Source organism: Semicossyphus pulcher, unplaced genomic scaffold, assembly GCF_022749685.1.
Source record: "Semicossyphus pulcher isolate SPU_LCO1_2020_fin unplaced genomic scaffold, fSemPul1.0.p SCAF_7, whole genome shotgun sequence".
NCBI lineage: Eukaryota > Metazoa > Chordata > Actinopteri > Labriformes > Labridae > Semicossyphus > Semicossyphus pulcher.
Genome location: NW_027211748.1, coordinates 25,707,325 through 25,734,444, shown reverse-complemented (window position 1 = coordinate 25,734,444; position 27,120 = coordinate 25,707,325). Strand labels below are relative to the sequence as shown.

At 42.1% G+C, this 27,120-nt stretch overlaps 1 protein-coding gene across 2 annotated transcripts in view; it reads right to left on the bottom strand.

Annotated features, from left to right (window-relative positions):
* LOC138611809 (microtubule-associated protein tau-like) overlaps positions 1–27,120 on the bottom strand; it is a 90,909-nt gene that overhangs the window by 7,255 nt on the left and 56,534 nt on the right. For both annotated transcript variants that reach the window (XM_069685052.1, XM_069685051.1), the window contains 6 exons: positions 13,456–13,826; positions 12,002–12,193; positions 9,919–10,033; positions 7,883–7,942; positions 6,790–7,046; positions 2,962–3,021 (listed from right to left, as the gene is read on the bottom strand). In XM_069685052.1, coding sequence (XP_069541153.1) covers positions 2,962–3,021; positions 6,790–7,046; positions 7,883–7,942; positions 9,919–10,033; positions 12,002–12,193; positions 13,456–13,826 — 1,055 coding nt within the window. The remainder of the gene's footprint in view (positions 1–2,961; positions 3,022–6,789; positions 7,047–7,882; positions 7,943–9,918; positions 10,034–12,001; positions 12,194–13,455; positions 13,827–27,120) is intronic.

The following is a 27,120-nucleotide window of genomic DNA, read 5'->3' as shown; positions in this document are numbered from 1 at the left end:
CAGGACAGGTCAGTGATTTTGTGTTAACTCATGCCGTTCTAATCAGAGAAGCAACAGCAAGTGAATATTACTTGAGTATGAAAGAAAGATGGTCAGAGTAGACAGTTCTATAAGAATAGCCTGTTCATCTGCCCTGTCACCAGTCCAAATGTCTAATAAACATGATTGAAGAACTAACTCTGAGTGCGGTGTGTGGTAGGGTTGGTAAGGAAAGCTCAAAAATCATTGCATGTATTGAATGCAATTTCTTTGATATTTTTGGGTGTTAACTTTGTCCAGGGCAGGGTAAACAATTTTGCAACGAGGGTTATATCACAATGACACTAAAAGAGCCAGAAAAAGATAAACACACACAGCACAACATCAATTAGTGAATGAATAAATAAAGTCATCTTGGGCATCACAAAAACCACAAATAAAGTGCAAATTAAGTGACCAGTGGATTAAAATGACTTAGTAGTTCAGCAGTGCCACTGCAGTGGAGATAAAAGTGATTTGGTGTCAGCAGGTTTATTGTCTGTATCCAGATCCAAGTCCACATCTCAGGCATGTCCCAAGAGGCAAAGTCATGATGTTAGTGGTTTGCACCTTGCAGTTCATCAGTTTTATTGCAGAGAGAGTACAGAGAGGCGGACGCCTTCTATCCCCTAGTCCTCTCATTAATGATTCTAGCATTTTTTTTTATAATCATACACACCCCGATTCTGCAAAAGATTAATCACACTTCATCTTCTGTTTTTATATCCCTTCCCCTAAAACGTTAACATTATATATCTTTGTTTAATCTGTAACTGATCGGGAACAATAAGCAGCTCTTTGCTTTGTTAAGAAATAACCCTAATCCAACTTCCTGTTTTTTGTTAACTACGTTTTTTCTAAGCTATACAACAATTCTACACAAACAGCACTGCCGTGTTCCATTAATCTAAAATGTAGTATTTTTCAGCAAATGCTCACTTTCATCAGTTATTAAACTATCAGCATTTACTCACTTTGTAGCTGACAGCCAAGCAGCACTGAAACTATTACATAACTAACAATTTCAGTCACTATTATCCTGCCGTAATGGCTGATTTTATGAAGAACATGATGACAGCTCACATTTGGCATCCACTTGTTAGTTATTAATGTTGATCCACCACTGAGGATTAAAAACAGACCCCCAGCCCATGACATGATGTAACCTTTTTCCCATGGTGTAGTGATATCTGTTTCACTCCCTCTGCGGTTATAATGTGAATATGAAAAGCCCTGCAGCAGATGCATGATGCCTTCCTCCATTCTCCGTCTCTGTCTTACTCTTTTTCTCCGGGATGAAAATGGTAGGATGACGCAGGTGGCACCAGCAAAGGATGACTCACTGCGCAGTTAGCTCACACATACACACACGCATACATTCACAAATGCGCACATACACAGAATCTAAGTTTTGTCTCTCTCTAATTGAATTCGGTGCACCTGCAGTGGCTGCATGTCTTTGGTTCATCACGTCTCTTCATTTCAGTGAGGAATGGTTCACATGCTAACAAGCCAAAGAGGCACTGCAGGATGCTGAAAATGTTTCCCCATTTAACTTGCAAGTAAAAAAGGGCTGTGGTGACCATGTTTTGTTTTTAGTGCCACAATACTGAACATTTCCTCCTCAAGAAGCGTGTTGTACCTATGTGCTTTGTTCACTCCTTTTCTGTCCCGCAACTTTGGGGACACTGTCTGCAACCTTTGCTCTTACACACATTGTCATACAAGCCACGTACTGTACTGGGCACAGCTGAGAAATCTGAAACTTGCAAGAAAGTATAGAAAGCCGGGAAAAGACTCTCTTTTGTTAGTTGTTTTCAAACACGTCCAACACTGGCATTTGTGTATTATCTGTTCTTGTTTCCCAGTAGTTGAAAGAATAAATGGCATTGACCAAAAATTTCAAGATGTATGATGCCGGTCATGAATCAAATGTGCCGCTTTGCTGTTGTTCGCACAACAGGATGAAGACTGAAGAAAAGGTAAGTAGAGGATTTGCTTGTTGTACATTGATGTCAGAGAAGCCTTTAATAAAAGCATAGTCCAACGATAGCTGACACTAGTGAGGGTATATAGAGGTGTACAGCAGATGTTGACATTGGTAAAGTTATTGTCGTTTGGTTGGATTTTTTAAACAGTTTTGAAGCTCAGTTCATGTCAATGTTTAAGTGTTGTTATTAAAGTGTAAATGAGAAGAAACCATTAGTTTTAGATGTACAATACTGAAACAAATTTAACTACAGCTGGGCAACGCTGTAAAAGCACATCAAATTACATCTAAAAAGGCAACTTAAATGTTTGTACATTTATTTGTTAGTGAATCAGAGGATCTAACCAGTGGCTCATGGTAGCTTACTTTTGCTATATTTGCTGTGTAAAAGACATTCCTGGCAAAGTTTAATCTTAGGCCTTCCCCCTAATGTGTTTGTTGTTTCTTTTATTTGTCTGTGAATGTATTACAAAAGCTAAATAACACAATCCAACATGGCCCTTATAATTTACATAAAACAGATATTAAAGCTTGCTGTAAGAAAGGTATAAGAGAAAAGAGTAATCATTTTCATTGTGTACTTTTCAGGATGCCCTCTCACCAGATTAATAGACATCTGATTTTATAAAGGTTGTCTATGAGTTAAATGCTTTTACTTGCAGTGCTACAATTGCCCACTGGGACCTTTTTGTAAGCTCTGGCCCCTCTAGGTTTGGTCACCAGATTAAGTTTACTCAAGGATGGAAATTAATCATGTCAGTGTTCTGTTGTTTCAGCTCTTAGCCACAGTGACTGTCGCTCAACAGAGGGTGCTAACAACAGTGTTAAATGACCTTTACCTATGTACCTAGGTATAAACTGCAAGGGTGTGTTGTGGGCGGTGTATGCAGTGAATGCAGAGAGAAGGTGGGAGGATGTACTTGTGTGTGAGGGTGTAGGTAGTAGGGACTCACTCTGGCCTTGGCGGCAGGGTTGGAGGGGTCTGATGTCTTGTTGTTCGGGGTGGAGGAGACCTGTAGGGGACAAGCACCCCCTGGTCAATACAACCTCCAACCAAACACACACAACAGGGTGCAAGAGCAGGTGAATGGCGGGTGACAGGAGATTGGTTAAAGGAGGGGGCTAAATGTGGGGGTTAACAGCTGGACCAATCAGATGAGTGGCATATGGGTTTGTGCAGCCAATCAACAGAGAAGCATAGTATTGTATGGAAAACAGTACGGATCAAAAAGAGGCAAAATGAAACAAGCTTTATAATCAAATTCACTAAACCTCTAACCACTAAAACTATGTGAATCATTTTATACCAAATACAGGATTTAAGAACGGGCCAATCAAATGGGAGGATTTATGAACAGGTACATATGTTTGTAGAGTTGCCAAGCAGATGTACTTTATCAGATTGATAATGGCAACTTCTCAAATAGCTGTTAACTGGAGCAGATTTCACAACATGACGATGAGTTACAAGGGGTTTGTACAAATAAAATACACCTTGCCCTGTTTTAGTGGAGGAGTTAAGGGAGAATTACACAATCAGACAACATGTGACAATGTCACAGTACTGGGGTTTGTCCTGTTGTTGAGACAAATAGCCGCGGTCCTATAAATACAGAGGATGAAAGGTTGTTAGACCACATAAACTCCTGTCAAAAGAAATGCATTAAAATACCTAATAAACAAACCGCGCCACTGAATGAGTCAGCGCCAGTTGCTGTGATGCAGGGCAGGAATGTGTTTGTGTGTGCAAAGTGGCTTCATTCAGACACACTGACAAAAAGAGATGCAGCATGATTTTTAGACAGGAGGGAGACGGCACAGCAGGAACGGACCTGCAACCGCAAAACACAGTACAGCATCCCGAAAGTGTTAATAGTGCCCAAAAATTAAGCTTGAAACCAGAGACTCTGCAACATTTTCCTGTTGATTGCTCTGTTGTTGTGTACAGGAAAATATGAGGTTAGGTCAATTTCACACAACCATTTAGAGAGCCAACTACAGCTGCTTCTCTCATCCAATCTGACTTTAATTGGGCATGTGATTGTGTCTTAATGATACAGGTTGTGGAAGAGAGCAATCACTGTGAATTTAAAATAGGGTGTTGCTAAAAATGGAGCATGCAGGCGGTTTCTCTGGGTATGCAGAGGGGCGATAGCGTCTGTACTCGGTATGACGAATCTCAAATGGTTCGCAAAACCTGTCTACCAGACAGATGCAGCTGTATCATAGCCTGTCCTATGATTTGGCCAGGCCGAGGAAGGTTAATGGAATATGGATAGATGTGAACGGAAGATATTACAGGTAAGAGATGAAAATGCACCCACCGGCACCTAATAAATCTTTACATCAACATTTAATAGTGGGAAAGATAGCAAATAAGCAGGTCCAGACTTACAGGCAGACATGACTAATGCAAAAGAGCAGAAATTAACTTTACATATCTTGAAAACAAGAGAGGCAAACAATGATGATTACTTGTATACAAATATTTAAAGGAGAGAGGTTTGTGTCTGAATGCTAAATGTGAAGCTAGAACCTCGAGATGGTTAGCTTACCTTAGCATTAAAGCTCAAAACAAATGTAAACACCTAGCTCCAACTTTAGCATGACTGTTAATAAATGAAAACATGTACCAGCCCCTCAAAGCCCACAAACACATTGCATCATGTTAGAAGACTGTGTTGTTTATTTGTGTAGTTTTAGGTATGACGTTGAGGTCAGAGGCTTGTAATTGTACTGTCTGTATATGTACACAAATATGAAGCTATAGGTGAGAGGTGAGTTGCTTCGCCGAGAGGCAAATACTGGAAGGAGTGGAACAGGTAGGCTGGCTAACTATGAAATCCAAAATGTACCAACACTAATTGTTCGTTCTGGCTTTTATATAGTTTGGTTTAACAATGGTTTAATAATATAGACCACAGTGGAGATGGACATGGATCAATCGAACAGACAGATAATATCATACAGCAGGACACACGGAGAACAGCTGATGTGTGTGATTCAAAACAACGGCAAAAACTTCTCCACAAGACACTGGGCGTTAAATCCAAGACATGCTTTCCACCTTTATCCCAGTGGACTAAAGACAGCAGTCAGGATACCCAGGAAAAATTATAACAGTTTTTTAAAAAGTTATTGTGTGTGTGTTAAGCCCTGCCCTTTACACACACAACATCCATCATGAGCTGCACGTTTTAAAAAAGTCATCCAAAAAACACAACTCGTGTTTTGTATTTTTCACCCACGATCTTGTTGTCACAGCAGCAGGTGAACCGCACGTGGAGGAGGCTCATTACGTGGCGAAACGATCAAACCCGAGTAATGAGACCGACTCTACACAGCTGCACTTACAATCTTTTAAAACAGAATAAGATTGTCAGTATTTAACAGAATACGTCGCACCTCCATCAACGCATTTACAGGAGGGACGTAAGAGCGAACGCGTGTGCGTGTTTTCTAATGAGCATGTGGGAGATACTGCTGCAGGTACGGCCCTGTGTCCGAAAGGGAAAAACCTCCCGCTGTGAGGGACATGTGCGAATGGGCAACTCTGGGTAATGTCGTTGTCAGACGGCCCTGAAAATGTCGGGAGTGCATGTGTGAGAGAGGCTTTAGAGAAGGTGGCAGGTCCCTCCTTCTGAAACGCAGTAAGACAGGTGGACTTTTCAGGATGGTGGGGAGTGAAACAATTTCACATGGCAGTATAAGAAAGTGATACATAAGGACGATGCTTCATGTTGCACTTAACTGACACACAGAGGGAAATGGGAGAAACTTGCAAATGATGAGATTAAATGTTTTAGGTTGTTGAATTTAGCCACTGCGATAGAGACAAAGAAAGTTTCCATCGTCATGGTCATGACCTCTGGAGAAAACAATGTCTGCAGAGCAGGGTATTTGTAAGTCATAAGTGATTGTGGATGGTGTGGAAGACGCTAAGGATGTGTGTGTTTACCACTTGAATGTTAGTATTCTGTGTAGGATGGAGAAACAATGAAAAGTTATTAAGAACAAAAAGATACATTGAACACATCCAATGCTTACACAATAAATAAATACATATAAAATTGTCTGTTGTATTTCAGTTTTGTCTGTTGTTTGTAATTGAAGTATTTTAAATACATAGTCAGACAGGGTTGTTGCCAGTGTAGCAGTAAAGACCGCTTCCTGTCACCTTTAACCCTTTCTGTGATCTCTCATCTACATGTCCTTTTAGCCAGTCATACACCTAGCTCCAAGTTTTAAATATAAAACTACCAAGACCTCAAAGTGCACCAACAAATTGTTTGTTGTGTGTTCCTTGGTATGATGCTTAGATCTGTAAATGTGAAGCTAGAGTTCTAACATAATTAGCCTAGCCTAGCCTAGCATAAAACCTGGAAGCAAGCTTAACCCTCTCACAAATAAAAAACAAACCTTTAAAATGCATTAACTGTGACATGTGGTTGAACAGGAGACGTGTGAATAACTGAGCTTTATAACATTGTGATGTATAATAAGCCTGACATTTCTTAACAAACACAGTGTTAACTTCTGAAGGCCAGATTGATTAGCATGTATTCTGACAACCAGTCTGGCCCCAGTTTGCAGGAAGCCTTCTAAAAAAAAAAGAATGTTATTTTGATGTAAAGCACAAAGCAGCTTTTTTAAATTACAAACCAACCAGTGCCAAATCATTCGCTGATACAAGAAAATCCCTCTGCAGTGTTTAAGGAATCTGTTCATCACTGTTCTCAATTATTCATGGACCTTTGTCTGTACTGACTGGTTTGTTTTACCTTTCCTCCACCAGGCTGGTACTTGATGTTGTCGATGGATCCGATCTTGGAGCGGACGTTCTTCAGGTCAGGTGTCGGAGCGTTGATGGGCCGGGGGGTTCGAGGAGCACGGGGCACCGGCGGCTTCTTTTCCATTGGGGTCTGCTTGGGCACAGGGGGTTTGGTGATGACCCGGCGGCGGTGAGTGGAGGATGCGTCACCATTGGTGGAAGCAGCCTGCGAAGCAGGAGTGTTGGTGGAGGGCGGGCGAGGACGGGCTACAGAGAAGGAAAAAAGACAAAACGACTTTTTATTGGCTTGTAAAGACAGATTAACATCAATGACATTTAGACATATGACTTCACAGGTTTTACATGTGTGACCGTGTTGTATCATGGGTCAAACAAGTCAACTAGCTCTGAAAGATGGGGGAACTTCTGGTCTTAGTATTCTTCAACGAGGAACGGGTATTTATCAACATGATTATTATCATTTAATGTAGTGTATCACATCAAACATGATGGTTCTTTTGTATAAAGGAAAAGTAGCAATTTCTCTAGCAGGGCAGTCACTGTGTGGCTTCAGCAATAACCCCAATTTTCAATTATAATAAATACTAAGCCAAGGAAGCCACGTTACAGACTGATATCACATCTGTCAATTTTAGGCTTCGCAATGAAGTGGAAGAGAGCTGTCCTCTCCCTCGCAGCTCATCATCTGTCTGGGGGTGGAACTGAACTCTGTCAGCATGAGGGCGCGGGTCTAGCTGTAGAGAGTGGAGGCGTGGACATCTCTTCTTGGCAATCAGTCATAAGACAAGGTCAAATTGCACTAGGCTGCATGCAAAACTTTATGGAATACTGTAACATCATTAGCACAATATCATTCATTTATCAGACCTTCAGATGGGGCAGATTGCGGTTACAAGTGATGCACAATGCAAGGTGCTTTCTGCCCTACAATGTCTGCCCAGCTTTAAAGACGCTTTAATAAAAATATTTATAGATTCTTATCAATAAGCTCCATTATATCTAACAGGCATTTAGATTTCCATCAAAACACATATTGTCTTTGAACTTTTTTTGACTTTCCATCTTTTCTCTTAGTTTGTTACCTGTAGTCTTGGGTTTCTTGGCCTCTCCTGTCTTGTTCTCATTCTTCTCATTCTTGTTCGCTGTAAGCAGGAAACATAGCACACACGCTTCAAAAACACTACATTGAGACAAAACGCTGAGCAGTGTAAAAGGGTTGACCATGTTGGGGCAAAATTTTGTTTTACAGTGTGAGTAGAGTATATTTTGTTTAGACTTTGGGCCCTTTCGTACACCCAGTGCAAAGCACCAAGGCGCACAGCACAAGTGCTATTTTCCACCTGACGCAGTCATCATTTTCACGCCCAGCGCCCACGTCGTCTAAACAGCAAGTGTTGTTGCGCCACCATTAGCGCCCACTGGTGTGTTGGCCTTAAAATGAGGTGTGGTCAGGCAAACGGGTGACGTGTTGCTATCTTGATGACGCAGAAAGCGACTGCGCCATGAACCAACAAAAACCTGGTCTAAAGTCTATAGCGCAGTCTGTCTCTGCTATTTAGAGGGCGCATTATGGACATACTGTACATAAGCGAGTTCACAACATGTGTTACTCTGTTTGTTTCTCACACAGCGACGCTCAGCAGCGCTTCTACTCATAAGGAAAAACAGGGGCACAGTGGAAGGAAAGAAGTTAAATATGCCGCCCCGGCCTGGTTTATATAAGAATGACTGTAATCTGCTGTGGAAATAGCAACACGCCTGCCTGCAGGCGCACCTGGCTCTTAAAGGGAATGAGAGCTGACACTCTGATTGGTTTGATTCATGTTACGCCCAAAACACACAGATGAATAATCAAGGGACTTAAGCTAAACTCTTTGCACCCAGATTGTGCACCGCCTAACTAGCGAAAGTGGGTCGGACACGCCCTAAACCACTTAGCGTCATGCGCTTTAGACCGTGCACCATGCAGCGTGTAAATAGGGCCCTTCGTTTAGACGGGGCTGATTGGTGTTCTATTTGGGCAAATCTGAGTAATGCCGGGAATTATCGAACAAAATCAATAGCAGTTAACATTGTGCTGCTTTTACTTTACGGATCTAGAATTGCTTTTGTAAACTTAATGAGCAATATAACAAAACATGCATTTAAATATATTAACAGTGAACAATGGTATTTGAAGACTCCTAGTTTTAGTTCATTCTGAGCAACCTCATCAGCCCATTTTCCTACAACAGCTGCAGTTACTACAGATTTATCATGGCCGTCAGCTAGCTTTTCTTGTACCCAGTATATATAACAGACTGAAAAGCTTCAACCGCTGAAAGTTCATCTATCTACAGTCATCTGTTTTTTTATGCCAAACTCACATCAAAAGGAAAGATGAGGGTTGTTGGCTGTTACTGGCCGACAACTGCAAAGTCTTGCTTTGTCAAGTTTTCTTTCTGTCAGTCATGTATCTGTTATTGCCGGTGTCACAGCACGTCCATCATTACAATAAAGCTGTGCTGTATGTAATGCTGCCATCATGTGGCAGAAGCCTTATAGAATCAGTCTAAACTGCTGCTATCAGGGAAACAGTCACTAAAATAAGAGTTCACTCATGCAACTAAATGAAATATGCACCTTGCAGAACATAACACCCATCACTGTGAAATAGCTGAATGAATCATATTCTCTCAGGGTGCTGAGTCCAAGTGCACAGAAAGCAGAAAGCCTGTTTGACTTACGTTGCTCCGGCTGAGTCATAGCACCGTCGCTTAAAGAGGTGAGATACTGTTTGTGACGTGCAGATAAAAATACCCGCCTGCTGTCTTCAAAAGCTTTCTCTTAAATCCGATAAAGTGCAACATATGGCAGCAGTTCGGTTAGCCTGTTGCCTGGAGAGGTGCCAGACTACATGTGAGTCATTTTTCCAGCTACTGTAGCGAATTCGGATCCCGTAGTAGAGGTCATGTTGCTCTGGCAACACTATGAACTAACCAAAGCACAGTGGGGATATTGTCTGTGACAACAGTGTTGATATCACACAATCAGGTTCAGAGGGCAGACAGACACGGGAGATTCAACAGGAAAGATTATTCTGTACAAGCTGTGTTAATGTGTGTGTTTGCGCACATACCAGCAGCTTTACTTGCAGCATTCGCAGAGGAGCCATTCTTATTGGCAGTTGAACGTGGAGTGGGCGTGGCCTTTGGCACAGATGGGCGTTTCTCAGCTGTGCCATTGTCAGGAGTCTGGAAATCACATGAGAGGAGAGAAAAGCTGCAGGTGTGTGCATGTTGACAGTTTTTGAAAACGTGAGTTCATGTGTATTGAAGCATGCACAGTAGGTCTGCGTACGCTGCCCCTGCGTGAATAAAGACTTAGTTATCTTGTTTGTTGGTTTTATGAGAGGCCTATGAAGGAAGCCATGACATAGACAGAAAATGAAAGCCATGGGAGGAAAGAAAGTGAAGACTTATGACAAAGAGGAGGGAAGGATGGGAAAAAGAAAGGAGGACTGAGATATTATTGTCAGATTAAAAATTCAAAAAGGTAAAGTTGCAGCAGTAAATACTACTGAGACATTTCTTAGGTGGAAAAAAACACCTTACAAATCATGTACTAGGGTTTAGCATTGGTAACTTTAATTTATCATAGTTCCCTTTTCATCTTAACAGCAACCAATGAATCAAATGTTCTGACATAAAACGATCGTGCCAGTGGTGTAATGTTACGCAGTAATAGTAGGCTACTTCGTTACATGACTTTGGTATTTTCTGGGATAATCTGTACTTTGCTTTGAGTTTTTATATTTCTGTCAACTTCCCCTTTACTCCACAACATTTACTAAATAAAATGTACACTTATACTCTGATACATTTCTTCTAAGAGTCTTTCGTTACTCAAGACGAAATTGGGAGAAAGTTAGTGGTCTAGTGATTTAAAAAAAATTGTTTTTACTGAAAATAATTTAAATTCAAATGATTGCAAACTGAGAGGGTGGCAATAATGCAACATCGTGGATGTCAACTGGTGCAAACACCTCAAAGAAGAAGAAGAAGAAGAAGAAGAAGAAGAAGAAGAAGAATCGGTCGGAAATGTGGAACAAAGGATTTCAAAGCTGCGGTTCTGCTTCAAGTCCAGGCATGTCAGATGCAAGCGAGTAGTGACTACAGTAGAATACCACACGACAGTGATACTGGATGCATTATGGAGGTGGAGACAGCATTGGCGCCAGCACCAACTACTCCATTGAAAGATGATGCTGGTGACCATGGTGACGAAGATGAACAGGCAGATGAACGCCCCTTTAAGTTGTGAAGACCTTGTTATTCTTCAAGTGACTCCATTTTTTAAGGTGGTAAGACAACTTTCTTTTTTATTGACATCACTTACTTTTACTTTCAATACTTAAGTACAATTAATATCAGAAAAATACATTTGATAGTTAAGTAGCCCACAGTAAATATCAGATACTTAAGGACATTTACTCCAGTAATGTTAGAATATTAAAATATAAACCACTGCTTATTGCACATACGCAATCTTCCCAAAGGCTCGGCAGACTAATTGCGCAAATTGGCAGAGAGAGGTAGTTGGATAAAATTAACAGCTAAGCGCTGTGTTCTTCTTCTCAGTGCTCCATCAAGGATTTGTCCCCCACCAGCCGTCAGGGCAAGGCACTGAAAGGTAGTGTTACTGTGATTTTGCCCTCTGTTGGTTTATTCTAGAACAGAATACATGTTGTGTTTCTCATGGTGGCTCAGCCAAATAGCCTTAATACATACAGCTTATATTACAGAAAGATATCACACTGTACCCAAACTATTCTACTTCCTGTCAACAGTGTCACTATTATTGATTTACTTCTTTATACCAACACACAAAACTGTTGATAGGTGGGATGTAAGGATTCTCAATACAATCTGTACAGATGCTGAGCTATGGCAATCAAAATATCTAACAAAACTATTCTGTTGTAGGCGATTGTATTCTGGGTATTTCTTAGGTTAAGCATGAAACCAACACATGACCAACCAATGTGTTTCTGCTTCTGGACTCTGCTGAATGTGTTCTTTGACTTGGGTTGTGATGATGTTTCAAAGGGAGTAAAGTTTTGGTTAAAGGCTTGGATTTCTATATGTACTGCTTTTTTGAATCATTGTACATTCATCCACTTTGCACAGGAGAAATATGTGTACCCAGTATGTCAAACTCACCTTGGCAGCCTTTGAGGAACCAGTAGGTGGCCGCTTGGCGGCGGTGGGTGTGGTGGCCTTGGGGACAGGGCTTTTTTTATTGGCTGAGGCCGTGTTGGGGGAGGGGCGTTTGGCCGAGCTGGCCTCGCCATTGGTAGAGAGGGTGGATGGGCGAGATTTGGCTGAGTTTGGTTTAGATGAACCCACATCAGGCTGGTGATAATGGGATTAAAATAAGCAAACAATCGTACGGGGAAAAAAAGTGTGGGAGAAAGGACATAAAGAAAAGGACAGATAGAGAAAGAAGGGGGAAAAGCAGAAATGACATCACTGATTGCAATGACAGCGTGATATGGCCGCACAGCCATATTACAAGCTAAAATGCATAGCCAAGAAATTCTTAGTTTCTTTAGAGAGATCGTGAGCTGTATATCATAAAATAACAAGACTCAAATCTGATGAAATGAGTCCAAAGGTAATGTATGATAGGGAGATCAGTGCTCAGATATTGGACACATTCATACACAAACACTGAGACACAGCAAACAGACAATACACAACAACAGAGACCCATTTGACCGTTTCAAAGCAAGGCTCATCTGTGCACCGAAGCTAAACAGGTGATGCAGGAAGCCTGGTGATGTAGTGACAACGGTTTGTTGGGAACTGATGTAGCTGGCTAGTTAACTGCTTACATGCTATCCATCTGGAAACATGCCAGTGCAAGTAAGTCAATCATATGAGTCACTGAAACGGGTCTCCCTGAGCTGGTTAGCTTTGATGCTTACAGAACTTTCTACAAACCATTCCTCTGTTGTGACACGGTTTTCTTTCTTTTCTTCTCTGTTTTTGTTTCCTGTTTTATTTTCTGGCATTTTGTAGAAAATCATTTATACAAGAAATAAAGCTTTGATAGCTTTCGCCCCAACATTGCGTCTTTTCTTGACAAAGCTCATCAACAATTAAAATAATTTCGCTCCTGTGAGCAAATCTGACTGCACAGACATGTCTAATGTTTTTGATGGCTTTAAGACGATGATGTTCATTACAAAAGACAAACACAGACAAAACCATTCACACACACACACACACACACACACACACACACACACACACACAAGAGACCAATAGATGTGACAGAAGCAGAGCACTGACTGAGGTGGACGATGTGTGTGCCATTTCTGCCATCAGCCAGAGCATCTCTGAGTGTGTGTGTGTGTGCGTGTGTGTGTGTGTGTAATCAGGCAGGGTTTGTGTGTCTAGCTCAAGGACACTTCAGCAAGCTGTTGTTGGACACACAAGCTGTGGCAGAGTTCAGAGCTGTGACCTTTAGGTGACTGGGCTGTTTCTGTAACCACTGGACACTGGCACTAAAAGCGTGTGGATCGGCCCGCAGGCACTGTGTGTGGGCAGCAGTGTTCTCTGTGTGTGTGTGGGTGTGTGTGTGTGTGTGGGGTGGGGTGGGGGTGACGAACCTTGCTCTTGCTGTCAGGGCTTGGCAGGGTCTTGCCACCATTTCCTGTTGGGGACTTAGCTGTCCCTTTCCCTCCCTTCTCTTCCTTCTTCTCAGCAGGCTTCTTCTCCTCTTCCTTCTTCTCGTCCTTGTTGGTTTTCTCCGGCTTGTCCACCTTCTCCGCCTTCTCATTGGCCTTGTTGTTTTTCTCTGCGTTCATCTTCTCCGTCTTTTCCTCATCTTTGACGATCTTGTCGGACTTCTGGTTTTTGTCCTGGCCGTTGTCCTTCTTCTGCTGCTCCTCTTTCTCTTTCTTGTCAAAAGTGTCGATCTTGTCAGTCTTGCTGGACATAAGGTCTGTCTTCTCCTGTTTGTCCTTGTTGTCAGATTTCACTGAAAGAAATAGAACATCGTCAAAATTATTTTAAAAATTTTACATCACAACTCTGGTAAGATTCTTAGAGTGGAGGATGTTGAATGACCAGTAAAAAGAGGTGGATGCAACATTTTTCTTTTTCCATTAAATCTGATAGATCAGGTGAGAATAAGCAGAGGCTGTATATATTTCCTTGGAGTCAGACGTGAAAATATTTAGACTGAATACATGTTACTATGCCTCTATCCTGATTGATAAGTTGCTGTTGTCGCAACTTGACAATCAAAGTTAGCCATGCCCTGAAGCACACCCTGCTATATTGTTTATTTTACTCTAAACATCATTTAAAAAGGAACATCAGGCTGTAGTGGAGAAAACTTGAAACTAGTTATTAAGAGCAAACACTCATTAGGAACATGTGAACTGAAGTCATATGTCAACTTAAAAATAAGTGTTTTTGTCAGCAGCCCTAGTGTGAAGTATTACAGACTGGGTGTCTGTGGCGACTTTAGCGGATAAATTCACAAGCGGCGCCCAGTTAGTGACGTGTTTTCCATCAGCCAGCAGTGGTTGGTCTGCCAGAGAGGGTAGGCGGAGCTAAGTGGCTGCTTTTCCGGTCTCTGCAAGTGTTGCGAGTAAACAGTAATCTACTATGGCTGAACAAACAAAGAAAAGATCGATGACTACAGATACAACTTCAACAAGAAGTGAAAATCCAAAGAAAAAGAAACAAATTCGACGCTCAGATGAAGCAAACAGTCTGAAAAGGAAAGCGACCGTCAGCGAGGAAAATCAAGAGTTACAGCCGGAGCCAACCAGCACTGTCTGGATATCTGGGAAGTGTGCTCCCGCTGGTATCACCATAAAAGCCGCCAAAGAGAACAAAACTGAAATCTTCATGATTAGCACTTTAAGGCAAAAATGGTGCATGATGCGGGGAGGCTTGGGGGAGATGAGGTCATGGTTAAAAGTTTTGTTGACCCCTCCATCCACACTGAACCTTCTGATTGTTTTTGCATTATAACAACTTTTGAAACAGCTATTTCATCTTCTTTTTCTGAGGTACAGTATCTTTAAGATCTCATCGTCACATTTACTTAAAAGGGATGTTTAAAGGTTTGAACTCCCTAAATAATTTAATTCAGCACTGCAACCAGGGCATGTAACTTGCACACAGCCAAGCACCTGACTAACACGACACAGTCTGACACATCTGTGGATGCTGAAAAAAATCTATCACATCAAATAGTTTCCTTCTGCAGCTGAACTTTAGTTATTCATAGATTATGGTGTTCGTGTGGGCGAGTTTATGTAGGTCGCATCAGCAGATCATTTTGGGACTGTTTGGTAAACAGGCCAAGCCCAGTTATTAGATTGCTGTCACTTATGTAAGTCCCCACATTGGTGACGCTGTTCCTTTAAAATCCATGTCAGTGAGGTCATATCCAGCCCGGATAGAGGAGGTGAACACAGTATTTTATAATATTCCACAGTGTATGCTGGCCTTAATGATAACGCTGATTTGTCATCCTTCTTTAACTGCTATACTTAGTGCACTGTCTGTGAGGACCGCCACCAATCCTCCCACAAAGTCCTTTTATCTCTAATAAATTGTTGTGATGGTGTGCTCCTTAATATTGAATGTCTAACTGTTGTTCAAAAGTGCTATGCAAATACATTCTTCCACAGTAGCACTGGTATGATGTTAAGTAAAGAAAAATGAAACGGTTTTACAATCAGTTGTGATATTCTCTGTATTTACACCCTCGATATCAGCAACGGTGCAGGATATTTAAGTGCTCACATGTGTGATTGTGTCAACATTTATATAATCTAACTCCAGCCAAATAATCCAACTGAAGTGCCATCTTGTTTCACTTCAGCAGTTCAGTCTTGTCTTTGTGTTTGTTTTTAATAAAGAAATGTCAGTTTTAAAAGTAAGTGTCTTTCACTGATCTTCATCTTTGTGCCAGGATTATGAAAACACCATCCGGGGACATGCATCCTCCTCAGACGAAGCATTAGGTCAAACTGAGCCGCAGCACCGACGCTGCCAACAGCTGATTCATGGGATGAGCGCGGTATGAGCAAGAGAAGGAGAGACTAAAGTGAAAAATGGAAGCATGACAGGGAAGCATGAGCAGTGGAGAGGGAAGCAGAGACAGGAAGGGTTTGGGAAATAAAGGGGGTTTAAAAACAGACAGCTGGGAGAGCGAGGGGTTGGGGAGGGGGGGACAGGGGCTCTTTGTTGTCACCAAGACATGTCTTATGTAAGAGTGACAGCGGACAGGCCTGGCTATGCTGTGCCCTAATGTCCCCTCATTCCCCTCTCCTCTGATGTCTGCTGTTTAATAACTGACCTAGCTCCACTGAAACAATGCCAATTTGCCGCTGTTGTGTTGTGTGTTGTCAGGCAAAGGACAAGAACCGGGTCCCCGCAGAACCGTGGCTGCCAACTAACAAGATGCATTCTGTTGTCTTACTTTAAACTGTGGTTGCAAACAAGCCTGGAGCCCTAATCAGACACATGCTATGATCATTTTATCCTGTCTAATACACAGAAAATCTGGAACCAAATCAGAAAATCCTGCGGGCTACCGAATACTTCAACTCACGCCCCATTTTGGCATAACCCCGCCGTCCTTCCATCTAATAGGCACGGCGTTCAGAGAGTGGAGTCTGACAGGAACAGTTACTACAACAGATTTTTACATAAATGGACATAATTAAGGTATTATCGCTTGGCTCCCCAGAAGCTAAAAAACTTTGTAAGCATCAACACACGAGTCAAATCCGACTTAAATAAAACAAGCCTGGGAAGAAGATTTAAAGATTGGAGTTAGTGATGAACTCTGGGAATAAGCGCTATAACGAAACAATCTCGCTCTGTTAATTCTTGACTCCAACTAATCCAATTCAAGCTTATACATAGATTACATTACTCTAAGGCTAAACTGTATGCAATCTTTCTTAGCCTCTTCTGTAATAGTTCCAACGTTGCTGTATGTACCCTGGCTCATCATTTCTGGATCTATAACTTTTGGTCTCTTTAACCAGGGGTCGACAATGAGCACAATTTTCCACTGGCACTCCGGGCCAGTAACTTTCTAAACTCACTGGCCCTGCCATTAAAACCACTGGCCCCGAGATAATTTGATATTTTGGAATTTTACAACGTAAAATTCTCCTTATGTAAGGGTTCTTATTACTGAATATGTGTTCAGTTAATTGTGAAACTATTATAAAAATAGACCAAAAGAAGCACATGTGTATAAAGAGGCTTCCTTTAACACTCTTGGTTCAGCAACTTTGACACCCGCATGAATAAGTAGTAATAGCTGCAGTTGCATTACTTATAAGCTGTACCCACCATTTCTGACGCTGTTCAATGTTGTATGTTTAATTAGCGTGATCAGCCCATGAGAGTAACTTTTTGAAACGAAATCGTACCGTCTCCTACTTCCTGTAGCCGTGAAACAGTCCACTAACGGCCCGTCTGCGGTAGCTTGCTAACGTGAATTAGCGTGTTCTAGAATGACAGCTGCTCTGTCGCGAGTGCAGCGAGTAGCGTGTAACGTGTTGTTGACAGCAGGGGCCATTCTGCGTAGAACGTAATCAGTCCCATCCATCGGGACTGTGAATCTCAGGAGGGCTACTTTACTTTACTATACTACTTTTTACTTGTTTACACTGTGGGCTTGTGGATCTTACTGGCACACCGGGCCAGTTAAAAGCTTAATCTACAGGCCCGGTGGGTGAAAAACATACCGTCGGGCCACCGGGCCAGGGTTTATGTCGAGCCCTGCTTTAACATAACTTTAGCCCCAGACCCTGAAACGGCTTTACTCTGGCGCTCCTCAATGGTGGGGAAATTAGACTATAGTGCACAAACAGCCTTGGTTCAAGCAATGGTAATTGCCAAGAGATGCATTATGAAAATTTGGAAATCTGACGCCCCCCAGTTTAAGACCTGGTTAAGCGGATTGATAGGTATTTTGCATGTGGAGAGATTAAAATATGAACTGTTAGGAAACCCTCAGAAATTCCTCAGGGTATGGAATCCAGTGCTACAGCACACCAAGGAGCAGTAGAGCTCCCAGCCCTTTGAATTACACCTCTTTGTAATTGTAATAGATAAATAACAGTATTAATGTAGCCCTAATGTGTTTGTTTTTTTCTTGTGTCCCTTTTTTGTTGTTGTTGTTGCTGTTCTTCTGTGTGTTTTTATTGTTTTGTTAATTTAATCTTAATATATTTATACATATTTAGGCTAAAATCTTTGTGTGTGTGTGCATTTGTGTTGTTTAGATGCATGTGTATGTGTGAAAATTTACACTAAATGTATACTGTGTCATTATTTTTATCATTAATACTACTACCTCATTGTTTTTTTCTTCTTTTTGTTTAAGTACGTTTTGTCTGCTTGATTTTACTTTGTATGCAAAACCACCATACAGAATAACTCGGTAGGAGTTTGGTTCTTGTTCTCACTTTTAATTGAAGACTTTTTGTTGTGCTGTGTTTGATCAAGCCGTGATGGAGTCAGTTCCTGCTCTGCAACGTTAAGCTGATGGTAATGCAAACTCACCACTTGCTGCAGCTGGGAAGCCTCTCCGTAGCACTAACTGGTCTCATGAATTTTAATGTCCTTAATTCCGAAATTCTTGCAGTGTTTTAGTCCTGTCTGATTTTGGTGTCTGACAGAGCATGCATTAATGTAATCATTTTAATTCCACAGCAGTAAAGTAACTAAAACAGGTCCAAACCATGGTTCTCATAACAACAGCAAAAAAACTCATAAATGCTGCCCTACAGATATAGACTTGTCGTCCTGATGGATCACATGCTATTTTTGTCTCCTCTCATGTGGCCAATTTTACCTTGTTATTTTTGACTGCCAAAAATACTGAAAATCAAGATGTTAAAAGAATACTCCACTGATTTAGTATTTTTACCCTAAATTGGCAGTTTAAAGAACAGAGGCATAATCGATGCAGCAGAACCAGACATAAAGTCTGACAGAGATTAAGTTAGACAAAACAAATGAGGTCCACATATGAGACCACATTTCATTGTCTTCTTCAAGGGATCGGTGAGCTTGTTAGTGGATCTGCAATGTGGCTGTTTTGTCAGGATTAAATAACATTCGACTCTTTCATTTCTTACATGATCACACAGGATGTAGTCCCCCAATTTAGACTCTTTTATTGGGAGGAGAAGGAAGACTTCAAAATTAATAATCCATGGGCGAAAGGTGGGGCACACCCTGGACTGGTGGCCAGTCAATCAAAGGGCTGAAAATTAATAATAAAATCTTTAAAAAGTGACTTTGAAACATCATCACAGTCTACAGACTGACCGCCTAATTCAAGATTAACATGCCCCTGTAACATCTCAGGTGTGTTCCTGATTGCCTTATCCCTACTCTCTATTTACACATTCTACATAGAAATGTAGAATCTGGATTTTAGGGAGTTCTGGTTTTCGTTTGTACTACGCTTGTAGTCCGAGTAATATTGACCAATCACGTATCGGCAGGCAGCGGCGTATGTAGGAAAAACAGTCCGTGTGGACAGCAAAAGCAGGTGAAGCATTATCTGCAGCAATGACATCCCGGCTCCCATCAGCGTCATCTGACGACGATCTGCAGGAAGTTCAGCTAACAATCCATTCTAGATCAAAAATTCAACTTCAAACACATTCCCCTGATGCTGTGTTTAAATTTCCCGACTTCCTCGAATGCAACATTCCACAAACAAGCATTTTAAAAGTAGATTTCTTCTCCTCTTGAGCACAGACCTACCAAAGCTTGCATTTTAACTCTCTACAAATCAGCATCATAATTTGACACCGATATATTAATAATTTGATTGTATTATTTTAGCTCTAACAAAAACTGTTGGCTTCATCTCTTATGCCACAGTCGTCTTTATCACTGTATCACCACCCTGCAACACCAGCAATGTGACTCATCTTACATGAAACTGCTGGATCCATCTAATACCACGCTACAATACACAGCCGCTGGCAACCGGCTGCGTGTGTGCTGGCCTGTTTGTGTGTATGTGTGTGTATGTGTATGTGACAGAGAAGAAATAGACAGAGAGTTGACTGCCACGTAAATCGGAGCATGACTAACATACATGGAACTGGTGCAAGGATATTTTACTGCAGGCAGCCTTCTCCGCACGCACACACACAAACATACATACACACACACACACACACATACATGCACACATACAGCCAGATGGAGTATTGACCGCTGCAGATCCTGCTTCCTAGCATGATAGCTATCAAACTACCACTCTGACAGACGGGACGATCAATAGACAGATTGATAAAAACAGAAATAATCCACGTGACTTTGCACTCACATACAGGGCACACAATCTGATTTAATGCTCAGTGACAATGCTACAGTGAGTGAGAGACAAACTATATTTGACTCCTAATATCTGTAATAATAATAAAGTGTATTTATTACTGGGTGTCATATTTCTACCCAATATGTATTCACTATTTTCTTCTGGTTCTTTTTGCAGACAGTGCAAACATACAGTTTCTTTAAGCAGAAGAAAGACCATGTTGATCTTTGAATCTTACGTATGTTTAATTAATGTTTGCTCGCCCCTGTACATAAACCAGGGACAGGGGTCCAACACTGTTCACATAAAGAATTGTGTTAAATAAGGACTGCATGTAACAGAGCCCTTCTGTTTATAGAGACTGTGTATTACCACTGTTTAACTTTTCCTGCTGAAGCCTTGAGACTCACACTTGCCTTCCCCTCCCCTTACAGCTGTGTACTTCCTTGTGCATGTGTGTGTGTGTTTTTGTGCAGCTGGGATCTATTTCTGTGCAGAAAAAAAAACACAAAACACCTGAAGCTGCAGACTCGCTGTCTACTGTCAGTGTGTCTGTGGGGGTGTGTGCCTTTAAAATCTGTAAGATTCACGTCATTTGAAGCTCTTCACACACACATGCACACACACACACACAATGCTAGAAATAGCTGCTCTATATTTGAATGAGTACAGTCAGAGTCAATGTCTAATCAATGCCCCAGCTTTTCTCTCTCGACTGCAGTCTGAAAGGCTGAACACATGGCCGGATGGACTGATAACACATTACTCATGAGCATTTCACAAATTGGGGAAAAAACAATAAATGCATTATAGATTGTTCCTCTTTTATATGGAGCCATATAAAAGACGTCAATAACCCAAATCTGCCTTTAATCCTAATTCTAAGCCCTCATCTGGTCTTTCCATAATCCCCTGCCAGATCCTTAGACTCTTCCATTTTTTCCTTTTTCCGATATGTCAACATCAACCCCAAATTGTCAGGATGTCTTTTGAATTCGTCCCACAATTCAAGAAACGGTCATTTCAAAGAATGCAATAAAAAATGAAAGTCAAGTGAAATACAGTGATAATGTCAAACCGGGTAAAACCCAATTTCCCGACCAATATTGACTTGTCTTATCAAAGCCCCCATTAGAGGAGAGGATGATTAAAAGAGCATTAACCTTTGAGATAATGAAAAGGAAGACTTTACTCATTCCGAACACTTGTTCAAGTCAACCGAGCACGGAGCTCATCCTATCCAAACGAAGTGCGTGTGATGTTGACATCTGAACTTTTCTACATCTCACTCATCTCTCGTCTCTGATACAAAAAGCAAAACATCAGTTTGTCAGCACAATGACCAAGGAAGACGTCACCAACATTTTACACATACACAAGTTCTACATCTGTGCATTAAAATGTGTTAATCTGTATTTTGAACTGTTACATAAAAGCTTGTAATCATCTGTGAGCACACAGGAAAACACTCATCATGAATTTGGTTCTGCTTGTGTATCATTTGCTACGGTGCAAGATGTTTCTCAGCAGCTTAGTTATGGTGCATGATGTAAATAAAATACGTGTAATGTAACCCAGGGGCATTTACACTCTTATGTACCGCTATCAATTTTGTGATTTACATTCTCAATCAAACGAACTTTAATCAGATATGAAGGACAGACGGTGGCTGTGACCTCGAGGTACAGTAAAGATCCACCTGTGCTATCTCTATACTCTCCTTTCAAATAGCATATCTCATCCAGTTGCTTTGCAATTACATTGTGTCTAAAAGCCTACATTGTTGACAGAAAACATGGTAACTGGGTGTGTATAACTATGAAGATGTTATCACTCATTGGACTTGTTGGTATGATTTTAAGTTGGGAAACTCAAGGCCAGTGAAACTGAAAGCAGGGAGGATAAAATACAGCACCTCTGCCAAAGAGAAGCACATAGAAACAGAATGAATGGCCATATGATGGTGTGCACCAGTGGAAGTGGCTTCAACATTGAAAAGGTGCACAAAAAGAATATTTGGTACCACTAACTTTACCCAGCCACAGCATGTTCTACGTTCCACTAAAGTGGCAACCAGCAGTGTGGCATCCTCTTACTGATATTCTGAATAAACACTCTTTGTTAGAAAAGAAGGAACAGCCAACTTATACCAAATGCAATTGGTTGTAAAGCCATGGATTGCAACATAGGCTGAGGTGAAGTGAGGCAGGCACACACCTGTAACATCAGGACATACCCAACTCCTTATGAAGATGACGGAAGAGCAGCCTAAGAGCCGGAGCAGTATCTGTATCATGACACGAATGGTTTTTCATGTCTTCAAATAGCTTAAATTGTAAGCAAGTGGCTTGAATTTAAAGGTTGACTACCAGTAACAAGTTATGGGATAGTGGTGTAGCAATGGCGCCCATGTGGCTACACTGCGGCCAAGGTTAACGTCCTCAAAAATGCACATCAGGCATCCAATGACTTTATAGATACCAGTTACTGTATTGAAACAGCAAGAACTGTGAGCCGGTAGCTCAGGCCATACCTGCAAATTTTGATTCTGGTAGAGATTTTTTATATGAAAGAAAACATCACACAAGCTGAAATACAGAGCTGAAGTGTATCCAGCAGCAAAAATCGAGTAAAACCCCTTTCCATAAACATTTTGCTTGCCATAATCAACTCTCTATTTCACAGTCAAAGACAGAAATCTTGGAATCAGTTCTCTTAGGAATCAGTAGAGATAGAGGCGTCCATGCTGGAAGCTATGTAGTGGTCGCTACCAGCAGTGAACCTTGAACCTCGAATTGAACCTTGAAAAATCAGAGATCTGGACAGTGATTTGGAGGTAGTGAAATGTTACCTTATGTCTGTGAAAATCTATACACAATAAGAAACTCTTACCCGTTGTCTTCACTTTACTATCCTGGCTGCTGCTAGCTAACACTCCTGCAGGTGGTGGAACAGGAAGTAAAAAACTGGTCTCGCAGCTTCCATGATGCCTCTTAGGCGGTGGGGATGATGGCATTACAGGTGATGTCATTAATGGGGACGAAAACATCGTCGCCATTGCAGCAGCAGCTTCTGTGCCATCTGAAACTGTGAGCGAGCGTCGGACAGCCACGTGCGGGTACGGCGGCCTGGGAGGGCAAGTTGTTCCCATCAGGGCAAAATTCGGCACGCTGGGTATCATTCCTGTTTGGACTCCCATACCAGTAGGGTATGCTCCGGCCATTACCATGGGAACAGACAGGTGTGAACAGTCAGACATTGCACGTCTCACTGCAGTCCTCTGTGGCAGTTCACTGCTTTGGATAGTTTTTGTCTCTCTGTTTAAGGTAGCACATGATCCCACTCTCCCAACGTCAGCATGACTTAAATCCTGTGACAAGCCATGAATTGCATCCCCCATTCTCCCCTTTTCAGTATGGCTTAGGTTTTTTCTTTCCACTCCACTCTCCACTGCTTCACCTACCACAACACCAACGTTAGGTCTGTAAGCTGCAGCTGGAGGTGGGCCTGTAGGCCCGGCAATGGCACCAGCTTTACTGCATGCTAGGTCAGCAGCAAGAGGAGCATGACCAGAAGGTTGGGTATCAACACTTTGCTTTCCTAGAGATGGCTTTAGAGTTTGATTTCCAGTAAGAACTGCAACTGAATCATCTTTCACACTTCCAAGTAGACCTGCATATGTAGAGGACATAACAGATTTCTTCTCGTCCTCCTTATTACCTGGATTTATTCTGGCACTTCCCGTAGATCTTGGGCTCAGTGTATTTCTCTCCCCAAGCCCTGAGGCCTGTTTTGACGGAGAAAGCGACCCCTGGCTTTGGGCAGACATTTTAGATCCCTGGACGTAAAATCCACCTTTAAGGTTTGATGTGGGTTGATGGTCTAGTTCAGAAGAGGATCTCCCTGGTGAGATTGACGGAGAGGGTAATGAAGAGCAAGGAGAGGAGTGGGAGGACAGGGGGCTGCTGGGGCTTTGTCCTGCACTCCCTAATGAACCCCCTGACCCTCCCACCCTATGTCCGTCCTCCAACGGCTTTCCTCCTCTGGACCCCTCATCCTCGATCTTCAGCACTGGCATCTTGAGACTCGGAGTTCCTGGAACCTCTGCCTCCATCCTGGACACATTCCAATCTGCTCTGCTTTGCCCTAATTTCGCCTCATCTTCCATCAAAGTAGTTTTGGACCCCCCCTGTGTGGCTGTGGCAGCCTGCCCCCCTGGTGCCATCTGGCCTTGGCAGTGCCAGTCGCTGTTCCGGTCAGAGGCCAGGCTAGTGGATGACAGTGGAGATGAGGCCAGGACCGCAGGGACGTTGGCACCAGAGAGAGCACTGGGAGATTTCTGCTGCTGTTGATGCCCACTGGATGGTTGTCCGTACCCACTGCTGCCACTAATAATTCCAGGCTGCTGCCAGGGTGTGCCAGACAGAAAGGACATTCTCCAGTTGTTGTCAGGTCCTCCTGTCCCCCTTGTTATTCTTGGCCTCAGTCCCTTCTGTTTTCTCTTATTTACTCCTTCCTTGTCTTTTTTTGGTAGTTTGTGGTCTTCTTTTGCACTGTCTCCAGTTTCTGGCTCTTTTCTATGTCCAAAAAATGCCGTTTCACTTCTGTCCGGGAGGCAGAAACGTTCCCAGTGTCCAAACTGTTATGAGCTTGTAAAGTAGAGGAAAACATGCATTCTTCCTCTTTTTAAAGTGATACCTCTGAGCTGTGTGTGTGTAACTACGCTGATGTGTGTAAAGTGCATGTATGTATGCAAAGTGCATGTGCGTATGTGTGTGTTTACAAGCGAGGCAAAAGGAGTGCGAGTGAGAGAGTGAGTGTGTGTCTGGTCGTCTCCGTTTCTCTCTGAGCACTGCACGGATCAGCTGTGGGGCTAAATTGCACCTTACTCTCTCTCTCTCTCTCTGTTTTCTTTCTCTCTCTCTCTCTGACATCACACAGTCACATGACAGCCCGGAATATTCCCTCATTCGCTGGAGCAAAAATTTCAGCATCCGTCCCCTAGCGACAATTGGCACAGGCATACACACATGTAGACATAAAATTGCACAAACAAATGTATAGTGGCAAACATACATGCACACACACACACACACACACACAAGACCAGATCAATGGTTGTCACAGTTGCTCAGCTACCATATGACAAGCTCTGTTCACAATGCAAACACATATATTGGGCTATAATGTAACACACTGACGTCATGAGACGACTGTGTGCGCATGAAGGAACTGTCTACCCTAAACTGTCTTGATTAATTTGCACCTTGACAAATATTATGTGCGCTTCACATCTTCACTTTGCAGGGTTCGTATATTCACATGCTTCACATGATAAATGATTTAGCTGATTACATTGATTAATTTAATTAACTGATATATATGTGACATTGCAAGCATAGAGAGGGAAGGGGTGAATCTTCAAAGGTGTTTGTTCTAGGCGATCTTGTTTTTACAAAGGAAACATTCACACTGACTGCTGACTCTGTAACCTCAGAGACAGAGTTAAGCATCCTGCAGCAGGGATTTGTTCATATTGGTGAAAAACTTTGGATAAGGTGAAGCTTAGCCTGCTGAAAAGCTGCAGAAGATTTGAAGTGTTTAATCTGAAATTCAAATTTCAGGGATGATAGCTGTTACTTTCAAATAAATTAAAGAGACTAGGGATGTTCTAGGGAGGCAGTAAAAAAACACCAAAGTAAAATGGTTATGACTCGCAAAGATGAATCATGTTGCTTTTTAGCAGTAGCGCTATGTGGTGACTACAAAATGGTTTTTATGAATCAAAAACTGCAGTTTGATATGTTGTTTTTTAGAGCAACACAACAGAAAACATCAGTAACAAAGAAAATATAAAAATTTCATTTCATCAATCATTTGTTTCAGCTGCAGACTGTGAGCCTTTAGTGTGTAAGTCACACAAAAATCTATATAATACAATACAAGCTTAACTACTCACTTAACTACCTATTTTTTTGGCCACTTTGGGGAAGCTGAAAAAAGATCCAGATAACTACACCGCTTGTCTTCCTCTGCTCCACTTTAATGTGGAGTCCCACAAGGGTCAATTCCGGGTCCAATCCTGTTTTTATCTTTGTATACGCTACCTCTGGAGGATCTGCATTAGCCTGCCTGTGATGCCTTTTACCACTGCTATGCTGATGATAAGCAGCTGTACTTTTCGATTATTGTTGACCCGGCGCAAAGCGTCAAAGCACGCAGCCCAGCGCCCACATTGTGTAAATAGCAAGTGATCTCGCGCCACCGTTAGCGCCTATGGGCATGTTGGTTTTGATGAGGTGTGGTCAGGCAAACGGGTGGCTCATTGCTATCTTGAGGACGCAAAAAGCGACTGCGCCTAAGACCAACAAAAACCGAGTTAGTTCCTCGTATTGTGTTTCTTTTTTCTGTTCTTATTTTGTTTCTTTAGTTGTGTTTAATAATGTAAAGTGACTTTGAGTACCGTGAAAAGCGCTATACAAATAAAATGTATTATCATTTATTTTGATTATTGTTAAGGTCTAGGGCCCTATTTAGATGGCGGAAGGCGCACAGTCTAAAGCGCACAGCGCTAAGTGATTTAGGGCGTGTCTGACGCACGTTTGCTAGTTACACAGCGCACAATCTGGGCCAACCCGAGGCGCAAGGTGCAAAGAGGTTGTCATAAGTCCCTGGATTGTTCATAGGCGTGTTTTCGGCATAGCATGAATCAAACCAATCTTTAAGAGCCTGGTGCTCCTGCAGGCATGCGTGTTGCTGTTTACACGGCAGATTTCAGTCTTCAGTTCTTCTTATTAAAAGCGGACCCCGACCGGCATATTCAACTTATTTCTTTCCACTGTGTCCTTGAACACGCAGAAAAAAACACAGGTCACTGTACGATACATGTCGAAACACAGATTGATGTAAAAGCCACTGAAGCGATCCCACTGCCCAACAGAAA